At 47.2% G+C, this 13,170-nt stretch overlaps 1 protein-coding gene across 1 annotated transcript; it reads left to right on the top strand.

The window, feature by feature from the left end:
- Window positions 1-692: 692 nt before the first annotated feature.
- Window positions 693-11,903, top strand: Ess2 (ess-2 spliceosome associated protein). Its single transcript, XM_005334523.5, has 10 exons — window positions 693-892; window positions 1,751-1,919; window positions 2,011-2,106; window positions 4,436-4,605; window positions 4,703-4,820; window positions 5,142-5,275; window positions 6,102-6,204; window positions 6,830-6,939; window positions 10,463-10,578; window positions 11,128-11,903. The coding sequence occupies exons 1-10, from the start codon at window positions 758-760 to the stop codon at window positions 11,405-11,407; spliced, it is 1,431 nt and encodes a 476-aa protein (XP_005334580.1). The 5' UTR covers window positions 693-757; the 3' UTR covers window positions 11,408-11,903.
- Window positions 11,904-13,170: the final 1,267 nt, after the last annotated feature.

Here is a 13,170-nt window from a genome sequence, read left to right on the forward strand (position 1 = left end):
TCTCCTCCACTTTGGACTGTTAGCTTTAAAAGCAGGAACATCACCATGAAGTCCTCAGTGAGTCCATATGAATGAATGTATGACCACATATTGAAAAAGCAAAATTCAACTAAATCATTCTTGGGGCAGAACTTGTTCACTTGACATAATTCACAAAAAAACCTCCCTTTCGGAAGGAATTTCTGAAAAATGCTTAGGTAATTTTCTGTTCCATTTCAGTGAGAATTGGCTTTCTTCTGGAAGACCACTCTGATATTTAGGGACCTCCTGTAACCAGACATTTCTTTATTGAACAACTTTCTTATTCTTTGTTTTCATTAATCTTTTGTTAGATAACTACCAAGAAAGAATTATCTTGGGTTTTTTTGCATAAAGTTTAAATCAAATTTTCTGATGAATGTGTTTTTGTTAACACACTGAAACATATACAGTGATTATTGGTGACAAATCCAGAACCTTTTGATTTCCCCCAAGCTGAAATTTCTCACGTTAGCATGAACAAATCAAACAGTCTCCACCACAGCGCCCCCTCGTGTCCACAGATCAGTCAGGCATGAATGATGCGGGGCGGGAAAAAAGACTACAACTCCTATGAGAGCCAGCGTTAGTAATGACGTCACTACGGAGCGCCGACGGATGCTAAAAAAAGCACTGCTTCCCTATTGGCTGGCTGTTGGGAGGCGCTGGCAGAAAAGGTGCTCCCGCCGCCCCATACCCTGTGACGCGCCACTGTCGCCCGAACGGTTCTGGGATAGTGATGGAGACGCCGGGAGTATCTACCCGGACCTTATTGCTCCCAGCCGTGTCGGGGCCCCAGAGGAAGCGATCGGCTGGGGAGACCGAAGCTGTGAGGAGCAAGCAGCGGGTCCTGGACGAGGAAGAGTATATAGAGGTAGTCACCTTAGTGAAACGCCGGCGACTTCCGGGTCCCTCCCTGGTTTTGCGCTTCTCTTGGTTTCTTTCTCTTCGGTCTTGGTTGGCTCTCCAGTCCGCTAGTGGAAGTGGAATAGCCGAGTCCCTGCTCTTGAGGTGTAGACAGTCCGGAGAGCCAAGTAAATGGTGGGGAGGGAGATGTCCTTAACTGAGGAGGCACTAGCAATATTTTCAGGGGATATTAAAGTGTAAGAGTTTGACACACTTGAAGGATGGTGGCAAAGAGGACTTGACTTAGTCTGCAATTGTGGCAACAACATTGAGTGCAGCCCCTAGAAGGAGGGGTTTGTTTTACTTCAAATACGCAGGAGGAAGGACTAGTATAAAGTTTAGTTTTAGACTTGTTAAATTTGGGACTTTTTTAGGATGTACTGACTGGCAGTATTAATGGACAGCTGGTTACACAGGTTTGCTGCTTCCAGAGCTAGGTCTAGCTGGAGGTGCAGATGTGGGGATTTCACTATGTGACCATAGTGACTGGCTGAAGTCACTCGAGAAAGGTTTGGATTGGAAATAAAAACTCCTTGGTACAGTGAAGGTGGTCTGATTGGTATGAAAGTGGAGTCAGTAAAGGAACGCCTGTTAAGAGTGGGAGAGAGAAGAGTTTTATGGACATGGAGAGCATATTTAGTAAATGTTGGATGTTGCAGCAAGGCCACATGGGATGTTCAGCCTCACTAGAAAGGGCCCCTGAGCTCCTTCAAGCAAGCTGCAATTATTAGAGCAGGCAGAAGCTGAAGGAGGTTCATAAAGGGCTTTAGCTTGTACAGCAGTGAACTGTGATTGCAGCTTTGACTTTTGTTTTTATGTCCAAAAGGGCCTTCAGACAGTCATCCAAAGGGATTTCTTTCCTGATGTGGAGAAACTGCAGGCACAGAAGGAGTACCTGGAGGCTGAGGAAAATGGAGATTTGGAACGAATGCGCCAGATTGCAATCAAGTTTGGCTCTGCTCTGGGCAAGATGTCTCGAGAGCCTCCACCACCTTGTAAGGGGACCTAGTGGGTGGCAGAGAGGGTGAAATCTACTGAACTTTGCTATAGGCTTGCTCTAAACCCTACATCTCTCTCTTTCCCCAGATGTGACTCCAGCCACATTTGAGACTCCTGAGGTGCACACAGGCACTGGAATGGTGGGCAACAAGCCCAGATCTCGGGGCCGAGGTCTTGAGGAAGGTAAGTGAGCACTCCCTCTTTTGGTCACATAGTGGTGATTATGTGGGAATCATACCCTATGAGGCCCTGAGAGAGTGGTCCAGGGACTTCAAGTCACCTCTTGCCCCTGAGGAGTCTCCACTCCTGAATAGGGGTCAGGAAGCATTGGTCTAGGAGGCAGAAGATCTGTTTTAACTCCCAAATGTGGAACAGCCCTTCAAGCCTCTCTGTGTTCCATCTCTATGGATTGAGAATTTTACTCTCTTTCTCACTGGTCTGCTGTGTGCCAGCCCTTGCCCTGCAGGTTTCATGGGCTTTGGAAGGCTCCTTTTATCATTGTCTCCTGAAATTATTTCTTTCATATTGGTCACTTCTCCCAGATAACTGCACTGTTCACTCTTTCACTTTCTTCAGGGAAAAATTTCCTGATCTCCCAGTGTAAACATCTTTGGTGTTATGTTCCTTCCAGCTTGCCTTTGTGTTTTTGCTGTAGGTCATAACACCTTTTTTTTTTTTAAGTTATTGATGGACCTTTATTTAATTTATTTATATATGGTGCTAAGAATAGAATCCAGTGTCTCAAACACACTAGGCAAGCACTCTGCCACTGAGCCACAACCCCATCCTAGGTCATTTTTTTTTTTTAATATTTTCTAGTTGTCAATGGACCTTTATTTAATTTATTTATATGCAGTGCTGAGAATCAAACCCAGTGCCTCACACATGCTAGGCAAGGCTTTACTACTGAGCCACCACCCCAGCCCCCAGGTCATAATATTTTAAAACTCCTGTTTATTGCCTCATTCTAAATAATATCACTTCCATGAAAGCAGGGACTTTGTCTTGCTTCCATCTGAATGCTCTGCATATGGAAGAGCATATGATATGTTATGAGTCTTCAACAGACATGGAGAACAGATGAATGAGTTATTTTCGGCATATTTATTAGAATATGAGACACAGATATATGGGATACTTCCTGAATTTAGGAAGGAATCTTTTTTAGGAAAGAGCATTCTGAAGTCTTGTTAAATGTAAGTATATCATGCACTATAGGACTTCTTGATCACTTTATCTTTTCATTGGTAATAGAATATTAGTGCACATATAGGTGGACAGCATACTTTGTTCTACCAGGTTCTAGTCTACAGTATACTGTATTGGCACAGACATCCAGTGTGTTCACACAAATATGTTTTTTGTTTTGTAGCCCAGCTCCCTCTGCCATTAACACAGATCTTGTTCTTGGAGCTTGATTCTCTATTGAAGGGTGGCATGAATCACAGGGCAATTTGAAGATTCTTTTCTTTTTATATACCTTATATGTCAATAAACGTAGGAAACCTTTTCATAACCTAAGTGATAGGTACTTTTGTCATTCTTGTTTACAGATAAAGTGAGGCTCCAAAAGGCGGTGACTTGTGTAGTACTCAGAGATGATCATTGGTGGAATGGAACTTAAGTGACATCTCTTTGACCCCAGGTCTTAAAACTGTAGTCGCTGTGCTTTGAGCACAGTCTAGCCTATACTTAGTGGTAAAGTTGTTACTACAATAGAAGATAAAACTCTTCTATAAGCTGGGTATGATGGGATGTTCTTAATAGTCCCAGCTGTTCAGAGGCTGATGTAGGATTGTGAATTTGACTCCAACTGGGTAATATAGTGAGACTTTGTCTTAAAAAAATAGAAAACAAACATACAAAACAAAACAAAAAACTGTCTTCTAGCACCAGGGTGCCACCTCAGTGGTATGCCACTTTCCAGGGTGGCAGAGGTGGCAGTAATATAGTTGAGGTTGTGGCTCAGTACCTCCACATGATTACAGAGGCCCCATTCGGAACACTAGGTTATATAAGATTCCTGCCACAGGGGCTAGGTGGCAGGTCCAGATACTTAGATAACTACCCACCTGTATTGCAAATACCAGGAAGCAAGGAACGATTAGATTAAGGAAATTCCAGGGAGGGAAGGGAAGTCCTGAGGGCTTTGGAGGTAGATCCTGCAGGATTTGCATGGTTTTGGCAGAGGAAGAGCCAGCCAATAGCAGAACTTTTGTGATCATGGATTTTATTTTAATGCCTAGGTCTGTACCTCCTCCGCCCAATCTATTAGATTGTATTGCATGCTTTTGGCATCCATCAGATGAGCAGAGCTGTCCAGGCATCTTTAGGGCTCTATCTGAGGGTTTTCTGAAGAGTTAGGGTGGATTGATACCACCCCAAGGGGAGTCTTCCAACAGAAGTGAGGATTCTAGCCCCATTCGTAAGGTGTCATAATTTTCATTGTTTGTTTTCCTGTGTCTGTAAAATGATGTTTGTATATGTTCCTCTGACTTCCACCCTTGAGCAGGAGAGGCTGGAGAGGAAGAGGAGAAGGAGCCACTGCCCAGCCTGGACGTCTTCCTGAGCCGCTATACAAGTGAGGACAATGCCTCCTTCCAGGAGATCATGGAGGTGGCCAAGGAGAAGAGCCGGGCCCGCCACTCCTGGCTTTACCAGGCTGAGGAGGAATTTGAGAAGGTAGACCTGGGCCCTCTGTCATAGCAGGGAGTCCCAAGGCAATGGACACTGTGCCTTGGGGTCCCACTGACCCTTTTTTTCCCTTATGTGATTACAGAGGCAGAAAGATAATCTTGAACTCCCATCAGCAGAGCACCAAGCCATTGAGAGCAGCCATACTGGTGTGGAGACCTGGAAGTACAAAGCCAAGAACTCCCTTATGTACTACCCAGAGGGTGAGTGGTGGGGCCAGGTGTTTCTGGCTCTGCATTTGGATCATAAGGTTTGTGTGTATATACCCTCACAGCATCAGCCTCAGAGGAGTCCTGGTCTGTCTTGAGATGAACTCATATAAGTCAGTGGGGTAGTAAAGTCCTCCCCAGCTTTGTTCAGGCTCTGCAGGTGTGGAGTGTGAGCTAGGCCCAATGCTTCTGTTTTACTGGGTGAATTGGCTGAGAAAAAGGGTGCTCTCACCCCTTAGTCAGTAGGGCTCATGGTATTGAGGTGGGGCCTTCCCACATCCTGATATATATTATCGTCTCTGCTTCATCTACCAGGTGTCCCTGATGATGAGCAGCTATTTAAGAAGCCCCGGCAGGTGGTGCATAAGAACACACGCTTTCTCCGGGACCCTTTTAGCCAGGCTTTAAGCAGGTCCCAGCTCCAGCAGGCTGCAGCCCTCAATGCCCAGGTAAGCCAATGAGAGCAACAGGATTAGATATGGCTGGGCTGGTGTGGGCAGGCATGGCCTCTCTCATCTTGGCTGCCCCTTTAAGTTAGAACTGTCCCTTGGCTTGGTGGAGCTCAGTAGGTGGAAATATTGAGGTCTGTATGTGGCAGGACCCTGTGTCTTTTCTCAATTCATGTGAGCTTCCACTGGGATACTGTCTTGGTGTGACACATTCTGTGGGCCTAGATCTATGCCTCATCCCTTGATGGTGGTGGGCCAGCAAAGAGGCTGTTGGGAGCCAGCCAAGTCTGTTTACACCCATGCTTATGTATCAGACAGGGTTGTGGGTAGACATGGGTCAGTGGGCCAGGGGAGCCAGCAATGGAACCTGGCCCCAGACAGTGGGCTGTGGCGGGATAGAGCTTGGAGTGGTAGAGAGCAGAGAGATTGTGAACCTGGGAGCAAACTGAGTGGGTACCCTTTGATGGACTGTGATGGTCATAGGGTCAAAGGTTGGGAGACAAGAGACGGGAGACTTGGAAGTGCCTCAGAGGAAAGATAGCATAGGCCCTGTTGTCAGCATTGCACCTCAAGAGGCAAAGGGTGTCAGTTTTGCCCTTGATGGAAGGAAGGAGAACATTCTTGCTTAGATGCCTACTTTGACAGGCCCTCAAGATGTTTCAGCAGAGGAGTGAGTCCTTCCTGTTTTTCCCCAAGTGGGCTACCCACCCCAGGGCCCCAACTTTTCCCTGAGGAAAGCAAATATTTCTAGCATGTTCCTGTCCATCTGCCTATCAGCCAGCTGGGGAGAGAGCCCCCATGACACTATCTTTTCTGCTCATTCCAGCACAAACAGGGCAAGGTGGGCCCTGACGGCAAGGAGCTCATCCCCCAGGAGTCCCCCCGAGTGGGCGGGTTCGGATTTGTTGCCACTCCATCTCCTGCCCCTGGTGAGAAATGGGCCTGGTGCCCAGGCTGGTCAGGGCTGTGGGAGGGCTGGACTCTCAGGCAGACCCAACTGTAAACTGGAGTACTATCCTGTTGCAGTCCTCTCAATAATGTCAGCAGGTAGTACTTACAGATTAAAAGTCAGAGAGCGGGATAGGGTGCAGAAATTCTGGGCACCAGGCCCCAAATCTTTTCCTCCCGGAGACAAGTGAAACTTGGGTCAGTCCCGTGATGCATAGGGAGTCTAAACTCTCAGGTACTGGTTGTGTGATATAAATCAGGGTACATGGAGGCACCATAGGTTTTCCCTGAGTTTTAGGAGGTTTGGGAGCCTTGGAAATCCTGAATATCTCCTACTTCAGAGTGCCCTGTGCTAGGATGGCAGCTCAGCTGACCCAGCTTCCAGTCTATTCTGCCTTGGCCCACAGTTGACCTTAGCATTTCCCTCTCAGAGGCTGGAGGTACTGTGGTTCCAGAGTCCCTGGGAAGAGGCATGGGCTAGCTTTTGGCCTTGATGTTAGCTAGGATGCACGTGGAGTAAACTGGCTATGGTAGTTAGGGAGTGCCTGGGGTGGCACCCCCACCTGGCTCCCCTGGCCTGAGTAGCTATGGGTTCTCCATCTGCAGGTGTGAATGAGTCCCCACTGATGACCTGGGGGGAGGTTGAGAACACGCCCCTGAGAGTTGAAGGATCGGAGACACCCTACGTGGACAGGACACCAGGGCCAGCCTTCAAGGTGGGTTGTGGTGAAAGGGAAGCAAGGGAGGGACTTGGTGTAGACATCTGAGGAGTCTGAGTCCTTGCTGCTCATGATCAAGCACAGAGGACTGGACTCCCAGCTGGCCAAGGCAGGTCCAGCTGATGGGGATGAGCACTGATGCTTCTGAATGCTGATGAAGGTGGGATGGGTGGATGGGTGGGTCTTTCATGGGATTTAGGGGAGCAGGGGCCAAGATACCAAGGTCTCTAGGGCCTGAAGGCCAGGAGCTATTCACAGATAGGGTGGGAGGAATTCAGAATTAGAACAGGAACTCGAACTGCCTTGCAAGCCCAAGGGCCAATGAACCATGGTTTGTGTCCTCAGAAGGGCTATGTGCTGACAGAGCAAGGCTTCTGTTTACAGAACATTTTAGATGTTACAATTCTAGTCTAGTATTGTAGGAGTGGATAGAGTGAAGTTTGTGAGACCTAGCGTAGGCCAGGGAGGCTCTCAATGGGCCTGGGTAGATGCAGCGAGGTGAGGTAGTATCATATGACTCCTGAGTGCCAGGCAGGGTGATAAGCTGGAGGCAATGGCCATAGAAATTGGTGGGCATAGATAAGTGGGCAAGGGGAGTGGTATGGCTGTAAGAGCCCTGGGGAAAGCAAGATGTCTTTGTGCAAAGAGTTTTTTGGGAAAATTGAATGATTAGAGTAGTTTAGAAAGGGAAAGGAGATGTCCCTAAGAATTGGGAGCCTGCACATCTTGCTGTCAGAGTGCTGGGCTCCTACCTGTTGTGACTCTAGGGTGTTGAGAGGTCACAGGAGGCAAAAGTTTATGTTGTCACAGAGGCTGAAGATGTAGATTACATTACCATCAAAAGAAATCAGGTATAGAGTCTGGAATGAACACATAGGTCTGATTTGGTGGCTGGGTCAAAGGTTATCTCAAGCCAGTCGCCTTCCAAAATTGGCAGTGATAAGTTTGAAATGCAATGGAAAAGGAAAAGAGGGGAGAGAGAGAGAGAGAGAGAGAGAGAGAGAGAGAGAGAGAGAGAGAGAGAGAGAGAGAGAGAGAGAGAGAGAGATATCACTTGTGTAGCAATAGAAACTTAAAACAACTAGGAGTAATGCTGAGGAGAACTTCTGTACCATGCTACCATGCTTTCCAAAACCCAGGCCAAGAGGACCCCCACCCCCACCCCCAGCATGGCTCATCATTCTTCAGAATAGTCCTTAGACATACTAGAGCTCCAGATAAACATTGCCAGAAGTTTTGGTTCCATGGTTTCAGAATTTATCTGAGATGCAAGAATAGCCAAGATAACCCTGAGAGAGTAATAACCAAGAGGGATTAATGCATTCCCTAAGGCTCTTGACATGTTAAAAGTGTGCCCCTGCCCAGCAACTCAGGAGGCTGAGGCAGGAAGATTGTAAGTTCGGGACTAGCCTCAGCTATTTAGCAAGGCCCTAAGTAAATCAGTGAGACCCTGTCTGAAAATATAAAGTGCTCAGGATAGCTGGGCGTGATGGTGCATGCCTGTGATCCCAGCAACTCAAGAGGTTGAGGCAGGAGGAATTCAAGTTGGAAATCAGCCTCAGCAACTTAGCAACACCCTATCTCAAAAATAAAAAAATTAAAAGGATTGAGGATGTAGCTTAATTATAGAGTGTTCCTGGATTCCATAGGGGGCAGGTAAGAATTGTACCATGGGACCAAGAGCCCATGGCCAATAGCAAAGGAAAAATAGCACTGAAACCATCCACAGTTCAAGTAAGAACTGGAGGTATTATAAAGATGGCAATTCAAATTATGCTGAATAACAAAATATTTAGAAATAAAGTGAACTAGGTCCTTAATACATATAGCAAAATAACTTGCAGAAAGATAAAAAGGTTAAAGGTAAAAATAATCACCATTAAACAACTAGAATAAAAATAGTGGTGAATATTTTGTTGTTGTTGTTTTGGTATCAGGGATTGAACTCAGGGGCACTTAAACACTGAGCTACATCCCCAGCCTTTTTTTTTTTTTTTTTTGTATTAGAAACAGGGTTCTTGCTGAGTTGCTTAAGGCTTCACGAAGTTGCTGAGGCTGGCTTTGTACTTACAATGCTCCTCCCTCAAGCCTCCCAAGCTACATGAACATTTAGTTTTATCTCAGGAACTTTCTAAACATAAAAGGAAAAAATTTCACTAAGTAATAGCTACAACAGTCCCCTGTTATCCATGTTTTTGCTTTCCAAGGTTTCTTGTGGTCAACTGCAGCTTGAAAGTATTAAATGGGAAATTAGAGAAATAAGTGTTTATAAGTTTGTTTTGTTTTGGTGCTAGGGATTGAATCCAGGGGCTTTCTACCACTGAACTATATTCCAAGCCCTTTTTATTTTTTATTTTGAGACAGGGCCTCACAAAGTTGCTGAGGCTGGCTTCAAATTGTGATCTTCTGTTTCAGCTTCCCAAGTCACTGGGATCATCAGCATATGTCACTACATCCAGCAACAGTTCATAAGTTTTAAGTCATTTTATGATAATATTCTACTTATCTTGTTGTTTTTCTCTTATTATGCCTAATTGTGTGTGTGTGTGTTTGTGTGTGTTGCTAGGGATTCAACCCAGGGTCTCGAAGCATGCTAAGCATGAGCTGTACCACTGATATATCCCCTAACCTCTAATTTGTTTGTTTTGGTACTGGAGATTGAACCCAGGGACAATTTACCATTGAGCTATATCCCCAGCCCTTTTTTATTTTTCATTTTGAGACAGGATCCCACTAAGTTGCTTAGGCCTTGCTAAATTGCTGAGGCAGAGCTTGAACTTGGGATCTTCCTGTCTCAGCCTCCCTGAGCCACTGGAATTACAGGCGTGATCCACCATGCCAGGCACAACCCCTAATTTGTAAATTAAGTTTTATTATAGGTCTGTATAGGAAAAAATAATATATAGTTCAGTTTTCAAGAGTCTTTTGAGGGTCTTGGAACATCACCTGAGGGTAAGAGGGGATACTATATATGAAAATGATAAACTTTGGTATAGCAGAAAATGTCATTTAAAAAAGCAAAAGCAAATAATTAAAAAATAAATTTGGTGTAGCTTAATTTAATTGATAGGTAAAGTTCTGTAAGTAACAACAATAGACAACTAAAAAGAAGATAAACACTTGGATAGAAAAAGGGGCCACATTCACATATGAAGAGTTCTTGAAAGAAATACAGAAGGGTAATAAAGACAAAAAGATTGTCACACTAATAATTGGAAAAAAATGAAAACAGGACACTTTTTTCCCTGAAGGCTTGTCAGAAGTTTATACCTTGGCAGTCCTGGCCTTGAGAACCTGTTGAATCCAGGCAAGGAGGGGGGCCCTGGGGAATGCACAGGTATGACAGGATGGGTAGGGGCTTTTGATAGGCTATGGGGGAGGGTGGCAATGAAGGGTTGCTGGGATTATGGCAGCCAGGGAAAAAAGATTGGCATCCACAGCAGCTGTTCTTCCAGGTGAGGGATTGCCTGGCTTGGTGACAGGTCCCACACAGGCCACCCACATGCCTGCTACCTTGTAGATCTTGGAGCCTGGCCGTAGGGAGCGGCTGGGCCTGAAGATGGCCAATGAGGCTGCTGCCAAGAATCGAGCTAAGAAGCAAGAAGCCTTGCGGAGAGTGACAGAGAACCTGGCCAGGTGAGGGGCAACTAGGTCCTGGGAAGGGGTAATGGGTGGGGATGAACTAGTGTCTGCCTTGTCCCTGCTCTGCTCACACTCAGCCATGTGGATGTATGGCTTATAGGGTAGAATCCAGGGCAGATCCATGGGGTTCTGCAGTTCGTGCTGTAGCTGCTCCTCTGCTATGGTTGCATGTGGACCAGGCTACAGGACTCTTTCCATGTTCTTTCCTCCACATCTCCTTGACCTGTCCTTAAGAGTCACCTTTAGGCAATTTGTCCCATTATGAATTCCTATCAGTCCTGTGGAGACAGTGTTATTATCATTCCTCTTGGAGAAAGGTGGGAACTCCAACTTTCAGAGGTCTGTAGTCTACCCAGCCTCACAGCCAAAGGCAATAGCATTAGTTAAACTCAAGTTCAGTCGGATTGCTGTGTGCTAAGCCACCCAGTGTTGTCTTCCTCAGTTCAGAATGACCATACCTCTGACAAGGCTTTTCCTTAGGGGCTGAGGGAGGCCTTACTCTGATAACTAACCCTACTTCTCTCCCTAATCCCTTCATCCCAGCCTCACTCCCAAAGGCCTGAGCCCAGCCATGTCCCCAGCCCTGCAACGCCTTGTGAGCAGGACAGCCAGCAAGTATACAGACCGAGCCCTGCGGGCCAGCTACACACCATCCCCAGCACGCTCAACCCACCTCAAGACTCCAGCTGGTGGGCCGCAGACCCCCACGAGCACACCAGCCCCTGGTTCTGCCACACGCACACCCCTCACACAGGACCCAGCCTCCATCACAGACAACTTACTACAGCTCCCTGCTCGGCGCAAAGCCTCAGACTTCTTTTAGAGCCAGGCCTGTGCTGGGCCCTTGGACATTGTGTGGAACCTTCAGGACAGCTGTCCACCCAGCAGAGGACTCCATCTGGAAGTTCAGGCACAGACCGGAGGCATTTGATCATCACAGGAATCACAGATGAAAGATGCTGTGCCTCAGCCAGGCCAGCATGAGACACATGCCCTCTCCCTTTGGAGTACAGCATCCATGCTGTCCCTTGGGGCCTTGCTGAAAGTTTCTATGTCATTAAAGAACATCTGGCACATTCTGGCTAGGCTGCCCTTCTGCCCTGCTCCTTGAGTGGGCCCTGGGACCTCCTTGGGCCAGCTGTGCTATCTTAAGACTTCAGGATTAGAGGCAAGGGTGCCTCCAGGGGAGGAAGCTGTGGGTAGGGTGGCTCCTCCATTGTTTTCTGTGACTCCCTTAGCTACCTTCTGAGCTGAGCTCACAGGTCTTTCTGAGGAAGTGATGGAGCCTCCAGAAATATATCCCTCATGGTCATCTGGAACTCTGAGCCTGTGTGGTTTTCTGTTTATATAGCCATGTAGGTCCTGTGTGTCAGACCCTACCTGTATGAGGCACTTTCATGGTGGCCTCAGCCATCACCCTCTCCCAGCACTTGACTTCCAGCTCAGAACAGAACCATCTCTACCTTCCTGCCTGTATTCTCCCCACACTGCTCTTGGCATTGCCTACCAATCAATTGAGGCACGAGCCTCACCCCAACTGGAGCTGCTGTATAAAAAAGAATGGGGTCAGGTTCTAAGCAGACTCACAGGTGTCATCTGTACCATGGGCCAACATTTACCCATGGGCTGAGACATGGGTGCCCAACCCTCAAGTGATTGATGGCCAGCTGGGCTCATATACCTATTATCCATGGAATTGAGGGAGTCATGTCATGGTTTAGCTTCAAACCAGTGTCTTCAGGACTCAAGTGGGGGTCATAGGCTATACCCTCTGGGGGACCCAGAGTTCCCACTGTTCAAGGGGCTTAGGGAACACCTGATACAGCTCAGAACAGAGTCCTGCTTTATGACCTGTACAAGCCATTTTCTCCAATCTTTCTGTGTTGGTCCTCTTGCCTGTTCCCTAACTGTTGATGTTTTCTGGAGGCTAGTCCAGAGACTGACATCTACCATTTGATACCTGACTAGGGTTTCTGCTAACCTGTACTCTCCCACAGTGAGTTTCTGCAAACTCCTGGGGTGGCTGTCCTGGGACCCTCCAGGAGTTAAAGCTAGGATGCTTAGTGGTCAGAAAGGTGGGGCCTTGTGTACTTTTGTCTAAGAAGGAAGGTTGAACTTTAGCCCCTGGGAGCCTCCAGGAAGTGGGAGGCAGGAGGTACTGATGACCCTCAAGCACTTAGCATATAGGGAGCATGCTCTGGGGAGTGATGGATTATCAAACGGGAAACATAAAAGACTGGGCAGTGCCATCACCAACAGCTGCTTCGTAGAGCTTGCAGGCCCAAGTAGTGGGGAAGGTGCCCGCAAACTGCCTCATCTGGACTGCCCCTGGATGATGATAAGGGTGGCCCATGAGCAGCTGAGCCCATCTCAAATGACCCCAGGGATTAGAGGAGGACATTGAGCAAAGGGTTGTGAGAAGAAGTATAACAGGGTCAGCATAGGCTGCACTACATGAAGTGAAGGAGAGGCATGGAGCTGCTCAGCCCTGGAGGCCTCAGGGACAGGGGCAGGTCAGAGGCAGACAAGTGTGGGCCTGGTAGGTAGACCATGGCAGAAGTCCTCTTGCCATAGGCCTCACCATGA

This window comes from Ictidomys tridecemlineatus, chromosome 2, assembly GCF_052094955.1.
Source record: "Ictidomys tridecemlineatus isolate mIctTri1 chromosome 2, mIctTri1.hap1, whole genome shotgun sequence".
Taxonomy (NCBI): domain Eukaryota; kingdom Metazoa; phylum Chordata; class Mammalia; order Rodentia; family Sciuridae; genus Ictidomys; species Ictidomys tridecemlineatus.

What these genes read in the sequence shown, in the direction of transcription:
- Ess2 (XM_005334523.5), top strand. Translation starts at nt 758, where the DNA reads ATGGAGACGCCGGGAGTATCTACCCGGACCTTATTGCTCCCAGCCGTG. An exon ending in GGGCCGAGGTCTTGAGGAAG is followed by an intron (nt 2,107 to 4,435) that starts GTAAGTGAGCAC and finishes ACCCTTGAGCAG; the next exon opens with GAGAGGCTGGAGAGGAAGAG. An exon ending in CTGAGGAGGAATTTGAGAAG is followed by an intron (nt 4,606 to 4,702) that starts GTAGACCTGGGC and finishes ATGTGATTACAG; the next exon opens with AGGCAGAAAGATAATCTTGA.